The 18,291-nt window shown below is 45.4% G+C and overlaps 4 protein-coding genes across 4 annotated transcripts; 1 reads left to right on the top strand and 3 right to left on the bottom strand.

The window, feature by feature from the left end:
- Positions 1-5,533: 5,533 nt before the first annotated feature.
- Positions 5,534-7,667, bottom strand: Bcldb17. Its single transcript, XM_001550519.2, has 3 exons — positions 7,343-7,667; positions 6,736-7,268; positions 5,534-6,679 (listed from the first exon to the last, which is right to left on the bottom strand). Exons 1-3 carry the CDS (start codon positions 7,395-7,397, stop codon positions 5,828-5,830), a joined length of 1,440 nt encoding a protein of 479 aa, XP_001550569.1. The 5' UTR covers positions 7,398-7,667; the 3' UTR covers positions 5,534-5,827.
- A 14-nt stretch (positions 7,668-7,681) lies between these two features.
- Bcjem1 lies at positions 7,682-9,901 on the bottom strand. The gene is made up of 2 exons (XM_001550520.2): positions 8,655-9,901; positions 7,682-8,605 (listed from the first exon to the last, which is right to left on the bottom strand). The coding sequence occupies exons 1-2, from the start codon at positions 9,651-9,653 to the stop codon at positions 8,012-8,014; spliced, it is 1,593 nt and encodes a 530-aa protein (XP_001550570.1). The 5' UTR covers positions 9,654-9,901; the 3' UTR covers positions 7,682-8,011.
- A 131-nt stretch (positions 9,902-10,032) lies between these two features.
- BCIN_02g06600 (hypothetical protein) lies at positions 10,033-11,260 on the top strand. The gene has a single exon (XM_001550521.2). It carries the CDS (start codon positions 10,288-10,290, stop codon positions 11,179-11,181), a length of 894 nt encoding a protein of 297 aa, XP_001550571.1. The 5' UTR covers positions 10,033-10,287; the 3' UTR covers positions 11,182-11,260.
- A 452-nt stretch (positions 11,261-11,712) lies between these two features.
- On the bottom strand, positions 11,713-17,862 carry Bcbck1. Its single transcript, XM_024691460.1, has 2 exons — positions 11,988-17,862; positions 11,713-11,934 (listed from the first exon to the last, which is right to left on the bottom strand). The coding sequence occupies exons 1-2, from the start codon at positions 17,432-17,434 to the stop codon at positions 11,814-11,816; spliced, it is 5,568 nt and encodes a 1,855-aa protein (XP_024547231.1). The 5' UTR covers positions 17,435-17,862; the 3' UTR covers positions 11,713-11,813.
- Positions 17,863-18,291: the final 429 nt, after the last annotated feature.

Here is an 18,291-nt window from a genome sequence, read left to right as displayed (position 1 = left end):
GTTATATATGTATGTATTATATATGTATGTATTATATATGTATGTATTATATATGTATGTATGTATTATATATATACAGAGATGATCATTCGAACGCTTATCTCGTAGCCACCACTTGCATTTTCCTGATGACGTGAGGTTTGCGATGGCATGCTCCTCCTATGGAAAACCGGCCCCGTAGGTTTGGAGAGAAAAGAAGAGAGAAAAAGTCAGTCGAAAAGCCATGGGCTGGTAGGGTAAGATTACAGCGCTCGGTGCCAGAGAGGAGAGGCAAATCTCAATTTGACGGGCGGGTAGGGCCAATCACAGGGTCAATCACAGGGTCAATCAATACCTAGGAGGAGTAGGCCAATCAATCGTATTGCACGAAACCGACGGCCAGAATCTTGCGATTGCTTGTGCTTGTTCTTGCTCTTGCTCTTGCTCTTGCTCTTGCTCTTGCTCTTGCTCTTGCTCTTGCTCTTGCTCTTGCTCTTGCTCTCGCTCTCGTTCCTGCTCTGGTCCTTGATTTTCAACTTGGGCCTCGATCGCAGACAAGTAATTCGTGAAGATCCCCTCCCGAGGAAATGATAGCATTGCCATTCATGGGTGCCAGTGCTCCACAGGGACATACAACATACAACATACAACATACATCACACATTGCATATCACCTGTGAGACATTGACATTTGCATTTGTTGCATCGTTCCACGTTTGTTCGGGCTTCAGGCGTCCAAATCCAAATCCACATCCAAATCCAAATCCAAATCCATACACACTACGAGAGATGGGACGCGATGCTGGGGCAGCAGGTGCTGAGTGCTGGGGACGGGGGACGGGGGACTGAGGACGGGGGACTAGGAGCGAGAGACTAGACAATTCTCATTGGTCACTGCTTACTCATTGGGTACTAGTGCGAGGATCTAGTCAAGCTTGCAAGTTGCATGCAGCCCACAACCAACTCTGCGCTACTGCAACTGCTACATTTGGTAATTAATACAAGAGATCTCGTCATGTGAGGGGCATCGCACTACTTTGTGTAGGACTGTAGGACTGTAGGACTGTAGGACTGTAGGACTGTAGGACTGTAGGACCATATGTATGACTGACGGACTGAGTGACCGACTGAGTGACCGACTGAGTGACGGACTGCATGTACTGTACATCATCTATTGATAGCCCTTCAAAATGCTTCTACCTATATCCTATGTACAGACCTACTTGCTGGTGAGGTATGTAGAAGTATGCTGCTTCGCCTGGTGTATATGATGAATACACGCCCACACATACCTATCAGGTATGTCTTCATGCAAATCGATATAACACTGCAAGTGGCTTCATAACTTTCTCATTTCATCTCATTGTATTGTATACCACTATACATCCATCCTCTTTCGCCATTTCTTCACTCAAATCATCGTACCACAGATGTTCAAAGACCACCAACACCCACACGCCTGAAAGACAAGGCAACAAGATAAACTCCCAACGTGCGAAATTAACAGCTCTCCATACCAATTTGCCTGCAGTCATCCCAAGGCCTCTTGCGATCATGTGCGTTGCCGCATTGAGTCTAGCGCAGATGATCTCCCGATAAATCATCCCTACTCATTTTTGGCTTCCCCGCAAATGGATCGATATTTCATATTTCATTGTTCCACTTTCTCTTCCTTGAACATCGGAATTACGGCAGAAGCTGGGAGAAGGTCGAGAGAAGGGGCCTTGCTAAGACAAAGTCTTTGAAGTCTCACTCACCCATAACATGTCCAACGGGAAAACGGCGTCCAGGTGAGGTGTCAAGTTGAAGATAGGAGTATCAAATCATCGAGAGACACTTAATGAAGATAGACAGACCCCTTTCTTTGGGAAAAGTTGGCTGGCTGGCTGACTGGCTGACTGGCTGACTGAACTGACTGAACTGACTGAACTGACTGAACTGACTGAACTGACTGAACTGACTGAACTGACTGAACTGACTGAACTGACTGAACTGAATATCGCTAAATTATTTCTTCTAGGATCAATCGGATATCAATCTTCAAAAGAGAAACCACGAACCATACACATAGATTGGTTAATCTCAATGATTTTCCAATAATTTCATGTCCGTGACATCCTTACAAATTATCCATACCCACCTACTTATAATTACGATTACAGTAGTTGACCCACGAAAAGTACATCGTATCGTATTGGAATTTGGATCTTGGAACTTTTGGAACTTGGAACTTTCAGAGAACAAGCCATTCTCAACGGCTTGACCTCGGGAATCGGGATTCATAACTTTAATTCTCATCGTCTTCCAAGTTCTATCTATGACTATTCAGAGCCTTAGCTAGCCCGCTTGGATATCACAACAACTGCCGTGTGAAAACACCTTGCGGATCCCACTTTTGCTTCAATGACTTCAATTTCTTTAGCCTTTCCTCTCCTCGATATCGTCGCTGAACAGGATCTGTGCGATTGAAATTTACATAATCAACCCAGTCTTCGTCAGCATGCCCATGTCTCATAGCTGAAATAGCTTTGTTCTCGAAGTCAAGAACGAGATCGTGGCTTTCTACTCTGTGGCACCACGAGAAACAGTTGCTAAAATACCAAAAAGAGAGAATATTCGAACGTGTAACGTAAAATTTTGGCTTCTGAAATCAGGAAATCCTGCCAAGCTGAAACATTTGAAGTTTGAAACCTCCCTTTGCACAGGTGAAGTCCAAGTGGTCGCTCATATTATGGCAATAAGGGTTGATGCCGATGTCATAATCGGATTGAGATCTGTAAGAGGCCGGAATACAAGAAGTGCTTCAGTTGGATCTCCACTAAATTTTAGACTGTTATTGAATGTTCTAGTAGATGTATACATGTACATATTTTGCCGGTGTCCTTTTACACACGCAGCCATTGCCCATACTCATCCAGAGCGGGAGAAAATCTTGGTCGGATGAAGACTCACATGAAATGGGGTGCAACAGTGATCATTAGCTGAGCTACCGGTGGTGCCATTATCATCATGATCTTAGCGGTGTTATGCTTTGTAGTGACCATTGATCATTCCATCACCCTGCATGCTTCCTCCGCATAATCTAAAGGATAAAAAATACTGCCAGCCCAGTGTGCACCTGAGGGCGACCCAGAGTTTTACAGTGGATATGTCTTCAAATCCAAATCTACCACACCATCAAACATCTGGCCTGTTCCTTTGATTGCCCATGGGAGGTCGGGCTCAGCATCTGTGCTCGCGTGTATAAGGATACTATCGGCAGTGATGATTTTTGCCGCTAATATTTGATCTTACCCGAAACCGATCATACCAGTCAAAGTACTAGTACCACCCCCGAGGCGGAAAGGAATAGCGCCAACGGTGTTGCCAGTACCACTTTCTGAGATCAGGTATTAATGACATAACGTGAGACCACTATCAAGTGGTACTTGGGACCGCTCTCTTAAGCGACGGTTCTTCCTAGGTATGTTTATTCTAGCTTAGATACCGACGCTGTGGCTTTGGTATCGAGGGTTCGGGATCTTTGGCGGAGTACAGGTGGATTGGCGCTTAATAGCACGTAAGGTTGTCTTGTTATCCGATACTATAATAAGAGATTTATTATTTTACCATGCATGCTTTCCTATCATAGGCGTGCGGTGTAATGAGGCACATGTTTCGGGGTCCAATACGTAGCTTGGAGCAACAAGATACCAACAGCTAACAATAGAAATCGCAGATCATATAACGGCATAACATGAATCATGAATTAGATGCCGTACCATTTTAACATGCCAGCACATCCTCTAAGACGGGTATTTTGGAACACAAGATTAGTCTTGAGAAATCAAGAGATGCACTACTGCTCTTCTCTACTCAACAGGAAGCCTTGCAATTCAGAGCCACGGGAACACAACCACGTACGATCATGGAAGATGGCTGAGGTAGCGGCGCTCATTGCAATTCTAACAGCCACCTTCGATTTGATACCGGTAGGAGGAAGCTGGTTTGAGCCTGGTTAAGATTTCAAAAACATGTTGCTTCAGATTGCTCCGCTGGAGAGGAAAGTCATGATCATTATGGTACCCTGGGAGAGATCAGGAGGACAGAAATGGTCTTTTGAGTAGTTCTACACTTTTCACCCACAGTCATTGCCATTTGACTCCTACTTATTGATGTGGCATATTAGCTGTTGACATCAGGTGGCGGGGAAGCGAATCGGCTGGTTGAAAATAGCATAAATTTAAATCACATCAAATTTTGCTACAATACCAGCTCTCATTACTATTTTACCTAGATTGAAATATTGAATGACCGATCATTCCAATCAAACAAACAGACCCGTTGTGATATTGTGCTGTAATGCAAAATCCCCAACCATCATCCTAGATCGTCTTTCTTTTCGCTCACATGGCGCGCGCCAACAGCAATATCTCATCAAATCGCTTGCTTCATCGGAGTTCAAAATTCACATAATCCCTCGGGTTTCCAATTCCATTCGCCAACAATGCCTATTCTGAGATAGTTACAAAGAGGAAAAAGGGTCCGCGTCATTCCTGAACACAGGTAAACACTCCCTTTCACATTCTACCATTCTTGCTTTACGTCCCGAGACTCACTCACCACTTGCCACACGGAACTCTCCGAATTCTCAAAATACATAACGGCTGATGATATACAAAAAAAAAAAACGAAGAAAGATACAAAGCTAGCGCTACACCCAAAAACGAAAGTGAGCATTACCAGAACCCCCCCCCCCCTCCCCCCTGTCCTCCTCCCAAAATTCATCTCAACAAATGAGCCAGCGCCACAAAATCTGTGCAATAGATAGAAATGTGCTAGCTAGTATTCATTCGACCGTCAAAATTCCAAGTTGGTAGGCGTTACATGTACCACAACAACTTGTAGTTTGTAGTTTGTAGTTTGTAGTTTGTAGTAAACATCACTAGAAACGCATACCGTACCGTACGTACCCTTCCAATGCACCCCCGCCCCCGATTTGGCGAAAAGGGCGAAAAGAGAAAGCAGGATGAAACAAACGGAACAAACAATCAAACAATCAAACAAACGGGCATTCATTATCTCTCCGTATAATAAATATTCCTCCCAAGAGCCCCACCCCGATATACCTATTGACAAATGAAATACTTTTCATTCACTGTTGCATCATCATCCATTGCCCATTTCCTACCATTCACCATTCACCATTCACTCACCACAACCACCCTCGCCTAACCGACATGTCCTTCAATCCCGCCCTTTCTCTCGTCAAATGGTGGTATTGACAGAATCGACAATCTAGCTTGACGGTTAGACACAACAACTCGAGGTGCGCGCGGTATTTTTGTAGGGAGCATTCGATCCCTTCGGAGTCATTAATACCGCGGAATAGGTCAACAGAGATGTAGCGCGCCTGGTGCACTGCACCAGGCGTGTGAACTCTTTTGCCATTTCATTTACTTGAATAGTGGGGCTATCCTAAGGGAGGAAGTTAAGATTCACTACCACCTGCGATACTGCACATGTATGGATGAGAAGATTAAGAAACGCAACTGGACAGTAAGGTAACAATTTATGAGGTAAGACCCAATTATATTTTATCGTCTTCCTGCAGGATGTATATAGACTCTCAATATTCAAACGGAAATTGATAGGTCTTACCTAGCAACTTTTGATTTTTTTTTGGATAACTACTATTCAATCCGAATTTTGAGTAGAAGCGAATGCTCATCCGCCCCTGTACTCCTCACTCTGACGCCGTTGTATTATTTAGGGAGGAACAAAGACCTTCCCTTCCCTTCCCTTCCTAATACCAATGCCCCCGCGACAACTCCAAATTCGCCAATAATACATATAATTCCGAGACCCATCACTCAACACCCGTCGCCTCAGGTGGTTGAGTGGTCATAGCCTTAAGTTTCGTTCTCCTCCTCGGTGGCGTCATCGGTGGTACTTTTTTCTGAGCAGTGATTGCTCTAACCGCCGGTGGGAGCGGTGGCAGCGCGCGTTTTTTCTTTGGAATTTCATCCGAGGGCACCACCACAGGCGTATTGTGATCATGTGCAGCGTTTTCACTTTCTGCTTTCCGACTAGGTGTTTGAACACCAGGCTTTTCTCTAACGGCAGCTACATCCGAAACACTTATCGAGCTACCGGTATGCGACGGCGAGAGGCTTATACCGAGGAGTTTCCGCGCTACTTCCCCTTCGCTGATGTCGTCATCCCGGAGCCAGGGAACTTTGGCTACTCGCTCGACAAGTCGTATGGTTGTTTCGTCTGCTGGTTCCCAATGTGCATTACCCGATCCACCGAGTATGCTTAGAACTTTCACTACTTCGTGTTTCTTGTAATGTGGTGGTTGCTGCAATTGTGTATGTGCAAGTAATGGGTAAAGAACTCGAAGGTATGTGTGACGGAGGGAGACAAACTCATTAGGGAGATCGAGAAGGTTACGAATTATGACATCCAGTAGGACGCGAAGATCATTAGTGTAAAAGTATTCGTAGGTAGCTTTTGTAGTAAACAATAAATATAAAAGCTTGAGGATCAGAAGTTGTAGAGAGGTTTCAGTCTCGCGGTTTAGTAGAAGAATGATGTTCTCTCCAAAGGTCATATATGATGACCCTTTGTGGCTGAGAATTTTAACAACTCGATTTGTTAGAGAATGTGAAGGATCCGTTGTTGATGTGGAAGCAACCATATACTGCTCATTTAAAACTAACTGGAGAAGGTGTTAGCAGTTGGAGTGATAGGTCTAAACCTGCGGTAGAGACTTACTAAAACTCGAATAACAGGATAATGGTAAGGATCATTAACATCATCCGATAGCTCTTCGATTATCTCAAAGAGACATATGATGAATTCATCATCTACCTGCCCCAAGTCCTCGAAACTAAGCCTTTGCATCCTTGACATCTCATATAAAAGTTCCAGCAGTAGTCTATGTAAAGTTGGATCTTCCCTATTCCCTTTCTTGACCAACTCCAATAACCTTGGAAAACATCCCTCCTTATTCATCATCTCGAAAGTTGTCTCATTATTGCGCCCATCAAATAGCAGAAAGCTCGTTAACACATGCAGCGTAGCAGGTACGTCCTCCTGCATGAGACTATAGACGATCTGGGTCCTCACATAGTCCTTATTCGCTGCGAATAGCTCGCTCTGCATCAGTTTGTGTAAACATTTTGCAACTTCGAACTCTGATTGCAGATATTCGTCTTTGAAGTTGGTTGTAAATTTTAAGTAGGATCGCAGCGCATTATCAATTAATTGATGCGACGCACATGTCGAAGAAACGATGTCATCGATCTCTAAAGGCAATGTATAGTAAGTACTCTGAGTAACACAGAACGCAAGGGAGCCATATATATATGTATTTACATACCATCCCAGAATTGTTGTTCGTTGTCTAAAGTGTATGCGACCTCGAATCCGTCCATATTGGGTGGCCCAAGGAGAAGGAGAGTTTACAGAGAAGGGGATTTATGTTATCGTAAGAGCATCCCTAAGATTTTATGTGCAAGAATATAATTATAGTCGAGGAATAGAATGGGCCGTACAATTAAGACAACTTGCAAGTCGAGTCCCAGTTTGTCGCGATCAACACAGACACTGAAATACTGAACACCGAACACTGTTGCACTGTTCGTAGAAAGGAAGTGGTAAGTTGTAAGTTGTGAGTTTGATAAGTTTGAAGTTTGGATTGACCCGCATTCCAGGTCAGTGCCATTCCATTATACCGTCGGGATTTATACAGTAGCGCCCGAAATTTGACAAGGCTGATGACGAGGCTTCGTGATTGATCAATTCACATCCACAAACATTCCCATCGTAACCACAATAATTACAATCACAAATATAATGCAGTAACAGAAACCGAATCTCTAATTGAACATTCATTGAATGGAATGCGTTTTCTCTCTCTTCTTAAACGTTATCACAGAAGCATCTTGGAGCCATGATGTGTACATTTTACAGAGTATACTAAATGGTTGAATCACCGTCAACTTGCAAAGCCTAACCAACGCCTGGATTCAGAATGGAAGATATCGCCTTAACCGAAATTGAATCCCCCTTGACCGAACTTGAAATTAAATTGTTGTCCACCACCATGGTGATGTCCACCGCTTTGTTGGAAAGGGAATCCACCACCACCGAATGGGTTACCCTGTTGGAATGGATGTCCTCTTTGTTGCTCGTGGTCATTTGGATCATCTCCTTGGTCGAAGCGAGCCTTCAATTCAGGATCACTCAGTACTTCATATGCTTCATTAATGGCTGCCATCTTCTTTTCTGCCTCTTCCTTGCTAATTCCTTGTTTGTGGGCCTTATCTGGATGATTTATTCTGACCGATTTTCTGTATGCTGATTTGATCTGAAGCTCGTCCGCATCCTTAGGAACCCCTAGAACCTTGTAATAATCTTTCGTTTTGCTTCGCTTCAATTCTACTTGAGCTTTTTGCAAGAGTCCCCCAATCTGCTGCGCTTCAGGGTGGTTTTCCTTTGCAGTGTTGAGGGTGGATATAGCAGCTTCGTAGTTCTCTGCTTCCATATGTTTCTGGGCTTTGTGAAGTAGTCCATAAAGGGAGTTTTCGTTGAGTGAAAGAGCTTCATCACAGTAAGTAGTGGCCTTCTTAGTATTTTTGGTCTATCTTGCGTTAGTTAAATAGAAAATGACTCCAGAGCTTCGGGCATACCTCGTGATAAGCCTGGCAAACCATTTCGACAACTTGAGTGAGCAGATGATTTGGCGCATGCTCGGGGATTATGCTAGCCTCTCGGTATTCCTTGATATCATCCTTTATCTCTTGAACCAACCCAACCTCCTCTCCGGATGGAACGAGAAGTTTCACTCCGCTCGCATATTGATGTTTTTCGTAATATTTGCGAACCTGGGCTAAGGTTTTGTCGATGGTCTTCTCTCTCCTGTACATTTTTTTACAACTCTTCGAATCTGGATCTGAATGCAAGCACTTCCTCAATTGGTCCATACCCTGCTCCAATTCCCCCAAGCCATAAAAGTTGATTGTAGAGATCCGGAGATGGGGATCTGTAAGTCCTGGTTGCATTTGGAGAACGTGTTTGAGATCACTCATTCCTTCTTGGACTTCGCCGCGTTCAAATCGACAATGAGCTCTGGTTTTGCGGAGTGATACTACCTTGGAGGCAACCATGATTGCAGCTCCGGCTTGTGTCACACATTCTTCCCAATTCTGATCTTTCTCTGCATCCATTGCCAAACTAGCTGCACCTTGGGCCTCTACTAAATTCGCGAGTTCTTCTTCGGCCCCATGAGATGCGCCGAGGGAGAGGTAATCTTGTTTGGCGTTTTCCCAATCTCCATTCTTTGCTCTGATCTTCGCCCTTTGTGACAATGCCGGTTCATGGCCTGGTTTGATTGTCAATACCTTATCAAAGTCTTGGGCAGCCTGAGCCATTCGACCAAGGGAAAGATAGGCAGCCCCGCGACGGAAATGACTGAGATAGTTCGATGGATCGCGGGCGATAGCAATATCGTAATAAGTCAAGGCATCGTTCGTTTCGCCTTTTGCCAGATGCGCGTTGGCAGATGCCAATAAAGATGAAATGGGGGTATCAGAGGGAATATCATTTGCAGAAAGGGCCGAGACCAAAGAGTGTGATGATAAGAGAGTTGCGGCAAAGGCAAGGACCGACAACTTTACTTTCACAATCATTGTGAGATGTATTTGCGTCTGTGACGGATCTAAGTGTGGAGAGTTCAAAGCATGGAATAAAGAGTGAAGAAGAATGAGAAAAAGAAGATTGCGCGATGATCTTTAAGAACAGATGATAGCAGTCTGCTCGAACAATATGAACAAATTAATTACACGTGGAAGATATTGGAGGATATCGGCAGAATTAGGTGGCCTTTTCGACTCAATTCGGGAGGTCTTTGAGGCCTGGTTAATTGTTAATTGGGGCCGATGAGGCGTCTGCATTAACTTCTTTATCTGATGTTCAATTAACCAGAGTCTTAGCCTAATTAGGCAACGTTTCCGTCAGACCCTTGCTTAGCGTATCGTCAGCCTTGTTCACCTTGTTGGCATTGTTCATGAACACTTTATACAAAAATATATCTTCATCGCACACCTGGGTTTATCTAGGCGCCCAGGACTCTGTTTGCCCAAATTCTTCTCCGAAGTCACCAGGACAATTTTCCCTGAGATCGTAAAGTCTCACTCGTTCGAATCTACGACAAATATTATAGTTTTTCCAATAGCTCTAAAGTCAAAACTCCCTACAGATAATACCTCCCCTACTAGGGTTCATATTTCGACTCCTGGATCCGCAAATCGACTTACATTCAAGATGTCTCACCTTTCGCCCGCCACGATATTCTCACCTACAGTTGCCCGCCAGCAACTTGCAGCTGCTAAAGACTGGTCATATATTGATAGCTGGCTCTTGATCAAATTCGCAAATCAACCCATTCCAGCCTTCGAACGAAATGCCTCTACACTCAAAGCCCTCCTCTCTCTCGCCTCACTCAATGAGACAGCAGATGAAGAACAAGAACTCCTGGCTCGATCTCGAGAAAACGCTCTCACCGCCATCCAAACCTCCCTCGATAATGACCCAAATACAGAGCTCTTGCACACCCTCGAAGATTCCCTTACTCCTGAAGGCCAAACTGCTCTCGAAAGTCTCTCATCTTTATCCACAACCCTCAATTTATCCACTCCGTCAACTGAACTTATCGGCCGCAAACTACTCTCTCTGCAAACAGCATCCTACACACTTTCTCAAGCCACCTCACGCGTGGCTACTCTCCAACGTTCCCTCGCCACGGAACTAACCAATCTGACTACACTCATCGCTTCCCTTCAATCGCCCTCCTATCAAGCGTCCAATGACCTACCAAAGCAGACTCTCGACCTCCAGCGCAAAATTAAAATTCTCACAGGCAAACTTCCAGAAATCCGCGAGCGTATGGCCGCCCTGTCCTCCTCGTCCAATTCTTCCACGTCCAAGATAACAGTAGAAACAATCAAAGCTGAAGAAGAGAAATTCAAAGAGTGGCTGGAGACAGTGAAGGATTTGGAAATGCAAGTTAAGGCGTTTCATGGTTTACCACAAGATATCGATTTGGCGAGACTGGAACTGGAGAGTTTGAGAATGGAGTTGAGGGATCTTACAAGGGAGAGGGACGGGCTATTTGAAGGGCTCGTGGAGAGGGAAAGTCCAAAGAAGAGGGGGAGATAGGATGTCGAATAGCTATTTCTGATTATTGACGCTTAGGTACAAATATAGTGGTGAATTACGTGATGACTGCAAGCTCCCATGGATGGAAGCTCCTGTTGGGGAGGTGGATTACATTTGATGCTTCTCATTAGATTATCCACCGTTTTGCAACGTGCAACATATCCAGATGTATGCCGTCTCCCTCAAAACAACGACCCGAGAATATCATGTAAACCTCATCATTTCACTAGAATCGTACTATATATACAGGACCCCTTTCGCATCATGTTGCTTGTTTCCATATTGTGCAAGTGCTGACCAATCATACAGACCGTAAATAGACCGATTCATTTATCCAAGAATCTCGCATATATCCCTCGCATAAGCACCGGGGCACCAAAAAAAAAAAACAATACAAACAAAGGAGATGGTATCAAGTACAGCATTTTTTCCCCCACAGCCAGTGTGGCACCCCCAAAATCGTACCGCTTGCTTTGTAAATAGTACCAGATCATGCAAATATAGAGGCTGAGGAAGCATAGATTAGATCTATGCTTCAGCCTAATTAATATTAACTGAAATCCTGAAGGTGATGAATGTCTTGGAAGGTAGTTTGTGAAAATTCAGGTCTTGCGGAAAAGCCGCGTGTCCAATTAATATGTGCCGCGAATCTTAGCATAAAGTTCTGTGTCCAGAAAGTTGTAGTGAGTATCCAATTCACAGAAAGGATGTTGGGTAAGGAGAGTTTCGGCTGTTGGTCGTTCGCTTGGAATACTGCATCATGGTGTTAGTAGAAACTTAAAATGCTGCAGATGATAGAAACATACATAGTCCAACAGTCCATCATGAAACCTAAAGTTCCAGGGCTAATGGCTTGGGCAACATCATCTGGAATTGGCGGTGCCTCACTCAAACTTCCCAGTTTGTAAATAGCGCCTACAGTTTCCTCTTTGGCCCAAGGTCGTTTACCACCCAACATTTCTAGGACAACGCAGCCAAGTGACCAAATGTCCACCTTCGCCGAATAACCCTCACCTTGTGACCGAACGACCTCAGGGGCCATCCAAAACACGGATCCCTGCATATTGTTGGATGCATCGTTGCCATAGATATTGTCCGATTTCTTTGAGATACCAAAATCAGAAATCTTGCACGTTCCATCAACATCGAGTAGGATGTTATCGGCTTTAAGATCACGATGAAGAATACCTTCTCGGTGAAGATATGCTAACCCATCGAGAGTTTGGCGAGTTAGCGAGCTGACGACTGTCTCTTCAAATCTGCCGTGCTTTCGAAGACAACCTCCTACACTACCACCAGAAATATATTCCAAAAAGATACTAATAGACATCTCGCCTCTTTCGCAACCAAGATATTGAACAATATTCGCATGATCAAGATGTTGCATGGTATCAATCTCTTGGTCTAGTGCTGCTACCATCTCACGAATTTTTTCCTTGTCATTTCCAGCTGCTTTAGAGTTGACTTCAACCTGTTTCACGGCCAAAAACTCTCCAGTTGTAGCATTCATACCCAGGTAAACACGTCCGTAAGTACCCTTTCCAATTAGTTGACCTTTAAACCACCTGAAAGTGGCTTGTCGTTTAGGTATTGTGTCTTGTGGGACCTGAGGAATCAGTAGGCTACCACGCTGAGGTTTAATCTGAACAATATTAGCACCAAACATCTTGGTACTTTTCCGACGCTGGATCATGCTTGAAGTCTTGTCGCCCTTCTGTGGAGCAACAGTTGCTGAAGTATAACGCTTATTTGCTTCGTGGGCTCCTCTGGCCACTTCACGAATCGACTTCATTCGGCCCAAGCCGCCAGAGCGACGAATATTGCGTTGCGCAACACTCTGCATGGAGCCTGGTCTTTCGAGTGCTTTTAGAGTCGATTCGTCTGATCCGAGCGTATCTCCATCGCCATACATGCTCGTTCTAGGCGTAGAAAGCATGGAAGATCCGGTAACTGATAGCGAAGACATGGAAGGTGTCGTAGTTGCAGCTGAATCTACTGTGTCTTGTTCTGCAATAGGAGAAACTGGTGGGGACCCACCAACACCTTCGTCCATTACTGGCTCATCTACATTGAGATTGGGAAAGAAGTCTTCTAGGTTGAGGAGAATGTTCTCTTCAGGAGGTCTGGGAGCCCAGGTATCGGTTCGAGCAAAAGATCGTCTCCGGAGTACTTTTGCTTGTTTTTCTTCTTCAGTTTCTTCAATGGTCCGCTCATTTTCATCTCTACGCTGATTTTCAAAATCAGGGGGTTTTGGAAGACTGGATGAGGATGAGCTGTCCTGTTGAGGTGAGCCCCACGATACGGAAAGGCCCTTTTTGGCCCTTGAGGTTTTGACAGTCAAACTTGGTCGCTTGGAAATGCCAGAAGAGTCATCTCCACTAGCACCCTCCTTAGCTTTCTGCGTCTTTTGTATAGGTATACTAAAAAGACCGGAGTCGGAATCTGAGTCAGAATCCTCTTGCTCTACTTGCTGGGGGGGTTTATCGAACACCACGCTTGCTTCGGTGAAATCAAGGTTAGGACCGTAAGATTTTCGATTTCCAGGCGTGGTAAGCTCCGACATTTGAGCACTATTCGGACTAATGGCACGAGGGGAAGGCCCTCTTAGGATTTCTTCTTCTTTCATTCTGGCTATCGCAGCGTTACTAGAATCTTTCAAAGACATAGCGATGCTCGCCGATAAGCTTTCTTCTTCACCAGCATAATCGGGGATAATGAATGATGTATCACCTCTGCCCCAAGTAACACTACCCGGTGTACCACTAGATTTGGGACTGCTTCTGCCAGATCCAGTGGTTCCGTGATCAACTGTCGACATGGCATTTTTGCCATAATTTTCAGAGGTATTGATCGGAGGCGATTTTTTGGCCGGTGACACAGCACTCGTTGGGTATCCTAATGATGAAAAGCCTTTTCCCATAACGAACAGAGCAGCGCCAATACCCCCCGGATTAACAGGTGAGGCCGGAACTGGCTTCCGTTTAGTGTTAGAGCCTTCGCTTGAGTCACCTCCAGATGAACGTTTACTTTCGCTTTCAACGCTTTCATATGATAGACGAGCTTGGTTACCAGATTTTTTGCTCAAGGAATTGGCTTTGATCAAAGTAGCTGACTCTCCAGGGATTGGTGGGGCTTTCCTTTGAGGAAAGAGATTATCCGGCTTCTTATCTTCAAAAGGCGAGAGTCTCGGTTGGTCGAAATCAACATTGCGACCAACAATACCCAAAGCACCATCCGCGGAAGTTGGTGTACCTTTATTTGCTTTCTTTTTCGCCAGATACTCTTTCTGTCTTCGGTCCATCTCAGCTTTGTGTTCTGCTGATGCCATTGCTATAAACGCTTGTCTATCCGCTTCTGGTATTTCTCTCTCCCCCAAGTGTGATGCTCTATACGCCATTAGGCGCTCACGTAGTGCGTCTGGTGTTTCAGTTGTGGGTGCAGGCTTGTCTTTGTGTGGTGCAGTACCCCCCTTGACCGTATTTTGGCGTGATGTGGGCGGCGATGAGCTGGATCGTCTTCTGTTTCCATTTAAAAGGGCATAAGCCTCTTCATCGAGAGGCGCAGTTGGGGGTAAAATAGGAGAAAGTCCACTTAGTTTTGTCGTAAAGTTCATGCCGTGACCTGCGGATTGCGAGGCAGGCAGTGATATTGCAGAGTTTGTTGCTCCTCTAACAAAAAATTTGAGGTTACCAGACTGATCGGCTTTGTGCCTTTTGCAAAAGAGAAGTTTATTATCATCTAATGCTTCTTCGTGCTCCATTTTCCCTAACTCTGTAAGATAAAAATGGGTGAAGTCTGAGTCAAGAACGCCTAAATTAGAACATATCGTAGCCTTAAGATCTTGCGCATTATCAATTTCAGTGACATCACAGAGACGAAAATTCCACCCGTCCGTAGTAGCCAAGACAAAATTCCTCCCCGTAGATCGCACCCCGCGATATCCCTTTCCATGAGCGAATTTATCATATTCTGACGCGGAAAATGTGGACAAAGGTCGGTCCAATGAAGTTTCGCTAGAGTTGCTAATCCTGCCATTGCCCAAGAAAGGTGCAGCTTTAAATCCAAGGGATGGGCTAGTAGGGGAATCAAGATTCTGGTCGTCGGGCGATGGGGCTAGGCCATCTTCTTTTCCTCGTCGCTTTTTCCCTTTAAAATGACTGAGAAACCCTTTCGATTCTCTTGCGGATGTGGGTTGTTCTGAGCTTGCGGAACGCTCACCATCCAAGGGAGAAGGGCGTGATACGTCAACACCATGTCTTCGAGTATCTTGGTTTCTTACAAGGCTGACTTCACCTACAGCCCCTCCCATTCCACCTCTGAGTGCTTGGCTAGCACCCGGCGGCACTCCGGATCCGTAAATCGCCTGGCTAGAAGATATAGAATCGGTGCTATTGCTTGATCGATGGCCAAATACAGCACTACGAGGCGAAGCTGATAGATTTTGCCCTACCGGTGTGTGAAGCGTTGCAAATGTCCCAGCAGGGCTACCGCTCTTCGGACTCCCATCCAGGCGCAGAGGTTGTGGCTTGAAACTTCCTTCGTTGAGTTCATTACTAGCGCTTGGACTATGACGCCGGGCGCCATCACTATCAATATTTTTTAGAACATTTCGATGAGCACTTCGGCTATTATTAAAATCGCTGTCTTCTGCAGTATTGATATTGCTCAAAATAGGCATAGTAGTACTTCTTCCCGAATGTCTTCTCGTTCCTACAACTTGACCAGAGCTTGTAGACATTTGTTTCCCAGGACTATTATCATCGTCATTGGCTGTGTTTGGTGTAGATATAGAAGCTCCATTTCCACGGCCATGATAAGACAAATTATCCAGACTGCTCTCTGTACTGGGCCTTGCAAGAATAAGATTAGCTGCGGATGATTGCCGCCGAATTTGTGACGACTTGGTGCCTTCTAGACTTTTCCCAGTCACAATAGCCTTGATCAGACGTCGCATCCTTTTTCCTTCTTCACGCTCCCTAGCTTGATCCCAGCCAGTTCCACTACTGGAGCACTCTTTTGCTAGCCGTGGATATACTTGCTGATGCATCATTCCAAAGTTACCTCTACCACCATGAACACTGCCAAGTTCGAGGAATACAGAGCCATATATATTCAATGCTTTAAAAGTTTCCTGCCAATCATTAGAAAAGTGATTATTAGCCAGCCATAACAAAACGCGATTCATGGACCATTGAGAACCCGCGTCGTTCGGTGAGATTGGCGTGTTCGAATTATTACCGGACGCATGTAGATGTGAATTGTTTGACGTTGCTGTCAAGCCTCTATTGGTGGCCGAGGACAATTGTGGATTCGCTATAGTTGCTGTAGGGGGGCCTGGGGAATCATACTCCGGGAGGTGAATGTTATTGAACCGTTGAGGTGTCTGCGATGGATATGATCGATCCTTGTAATAATTGCTCTCATCTAATGGTGTTCCCCTTGAGCTGTCCGACACGGCAGAAAAGTCCGCACTATCCCTATAGTTCTCTTGACTGCTCCATCCTAAGCCAGGTATCCCAACACCGGGTCCAAATGATTCTCCGCGCGGTATATATGTTGCTGACATTTGCTCACTATTCGATTGAGACTGACCTATCGATAAAGGCGCAGGCTGGTGGTGCTGGCCAGGATTGTAGGCGTGGTATTGGCTTGTGTTTGGAGGATTAGCCGGTGGCCCAGGAAATGGTCTATTATTATTGACCAGCCAAGTTTGCTGTGGCTGTTGCCAGTTATTCGAAACTATGGGTGGAGGTGGAGGTATGTTATTTCGAGGCGGTGGTGGAGGTATATTGTTCAAGTTCAGCTGGTTCATATGCGGTTGAGATGGCGGGGACATGGGAGGTGGTGGAGGGAGCCCATATTGCCTTTGGTCGCCGGCCGACTGATATCTTCCCGGTTGATACGACATTGAGATATCCGAACCAGACCGTGTAGAATGACGAGAATGGGTAGCGGGCGAATACAGAGAAGGGGGTTGCGGGTTGGTCGCCGCAGAATGAGCTCTGGGTCGCGATGGGGAGCTCGACGCAACAATTGTAGGATAAGATGAACCTGTTCCGTAGGCGGTAGGAATAAGTAGACTTGCAGAGCTACTCACCGCGTAAGTCGGAACGTTGTTGAGAAGTAAATTGCTTTCAGGGATTGTAAGCTCGTTGCTCGAAGGTTTGTTTCGAGGTGAGGCCTGCACAGCACGACTTGGGTCTAAAAAGCTTGTATTTGATCTTGTGGAAGAGCTTTGGGGACGCTGGCTCATGGTCGCCTGCGCATGTTTAGATCAATTTGAGCGAGTCCAAAGGATATTGGAAAATCGCAACGCTGGCCTTTGTTTGGAATGTAGACTTCGCAAAGATAGCCAACCAAGGTATGACGGGTATAGGCGCCGGGCGATTGTCGCAAATTCGAGGACTAGATTTGTTATACTGTGTCTCGTAATCTTATGAAAGAAAGGTTAGAAGAAGAGCAAAACGAAGCCAAAAGAAAGGATTAAATTTCATGTAAACAATTTCTGTAGATGGGTTGTATAATTATTTTCCCAGGGTTGTCGTGTAGGACCAAGGCACATATTATCAATACCTCTCTCTCTACCTGGTAGTCTTGTACATGGCATGGCATGGCATGGCATAGATGGCATGGGGGAACTTGGAAAATAAGGCTAGAGATTTCGCACTCCCTAGTCTGCTCGTAGGGTAGAGAACGAACAGAAGGATTAAGTACCGGACAATCAGTCACTTCCCCCCCGCTTGGATTTTTTTATCCATTATCAGCAGAATTTGATTTGCTCCAGCCACATCTGGGTTTTCTGTGTGTTTCAAAATTGCAGGGCAACAGTGCAACTACCCAACTTTATTATTGTGAGAGAGAGAGGCATCGCGGCGGGTAGGCGGATAGGCGGGTAGGGCATAGAGGACCAGTCACCCCATATATCGAGACACCTTTCTACCGGCACGCACTGCATCTGATGTGCGCATACTCATCCATGTACTCGAGAGGGCCAACAACGAGTGTGAGCAACACGACACCTCGGTTCTCATTGAGAAGAGACCTCCCTTCCCGGCGTGTCTTCCACGTTGTTTGCGATGCCCTATCCAAATGGCCTGTCTCCACGGCAGT

Source organism: Botrytis cinerea, chromosome 2 (genome assembly GCF_000143535.2).
Source record: "Botrytis cinerea B05.10 chromosome 2, complete sequence".
Taxonomy (NCBI): Eukaryota; Fungi; Ascomycota; class Leotiomycetes; order Helotiales; family Sclerotiniaceae; genus Botrytis; species Botrytis cinerea.
The sequence above is the reverse complement of the archived record's forward strand: the minus strand, read 5'-3'. Positions and strand labels throughout refer to the sequence as shown.

Excerpts from the sequence above, each read along its gene's own strand:
- Bcbck1 (XM_024691460.1), bottom strand. The coding sequence starts at position 17,434 with ATGAGCCAGCGTCCCCAAAGCTCTTCCACAAGATCAAATACAAGCTTT. Across the intron at positions 11,935-11,987 it reads ATGATGGACTGTTGGACTAT|TATTCCAAGCGAACGACCAA; the intron begins GTATGTTTCTAT and ends ACCATGATGCAG.
- BCIN_02g06600 (XM_001550521.2), top strand. The coding sequence starts at position 10,288 with ATGTCTCACCTTTCGCCCGCCACGATATTCTCACCTACAGTTGCCCGC.
- Bcjem1 (XM_001550520.2), bottom strand. The coding sequence starts at position 9,653 with ATGATTGTGAAAGTAAAGTTGTCGGTCCTTGCCTTTGCCGCAACTCTC. Across the intron at positions 8,606-8,654 it reads TTTGCCAGGCTTATCACGAG|ACCAAAAATACTAAGAAGGC; the intron begins GTATGCCCGAAG and ends AACGCAAGATAG.
- Bcldb17 (XM_001550519.2), bottom strand. The coding sequence starts at position 7,397 with ATGGACGGATTCGAGGTCGCATACACTTTAGACAACGAACAACAATTC. Across the intron at positions 7,269-7,342 it reads CGAACAACAATTCTGGGATG|AGATCGATGACATCGTTTCT; the intron begins GTATGTAAATAC and ends CATTGCCTTTAG. Across the intron at positions 6,680-6,735 it reads ATCCTGTTATTCGAGTTTTA|TTAGTTTTAAATGAGCAGTA; the intron begins GTAAGTCTCTAC and ends CACCTTCTCCAG.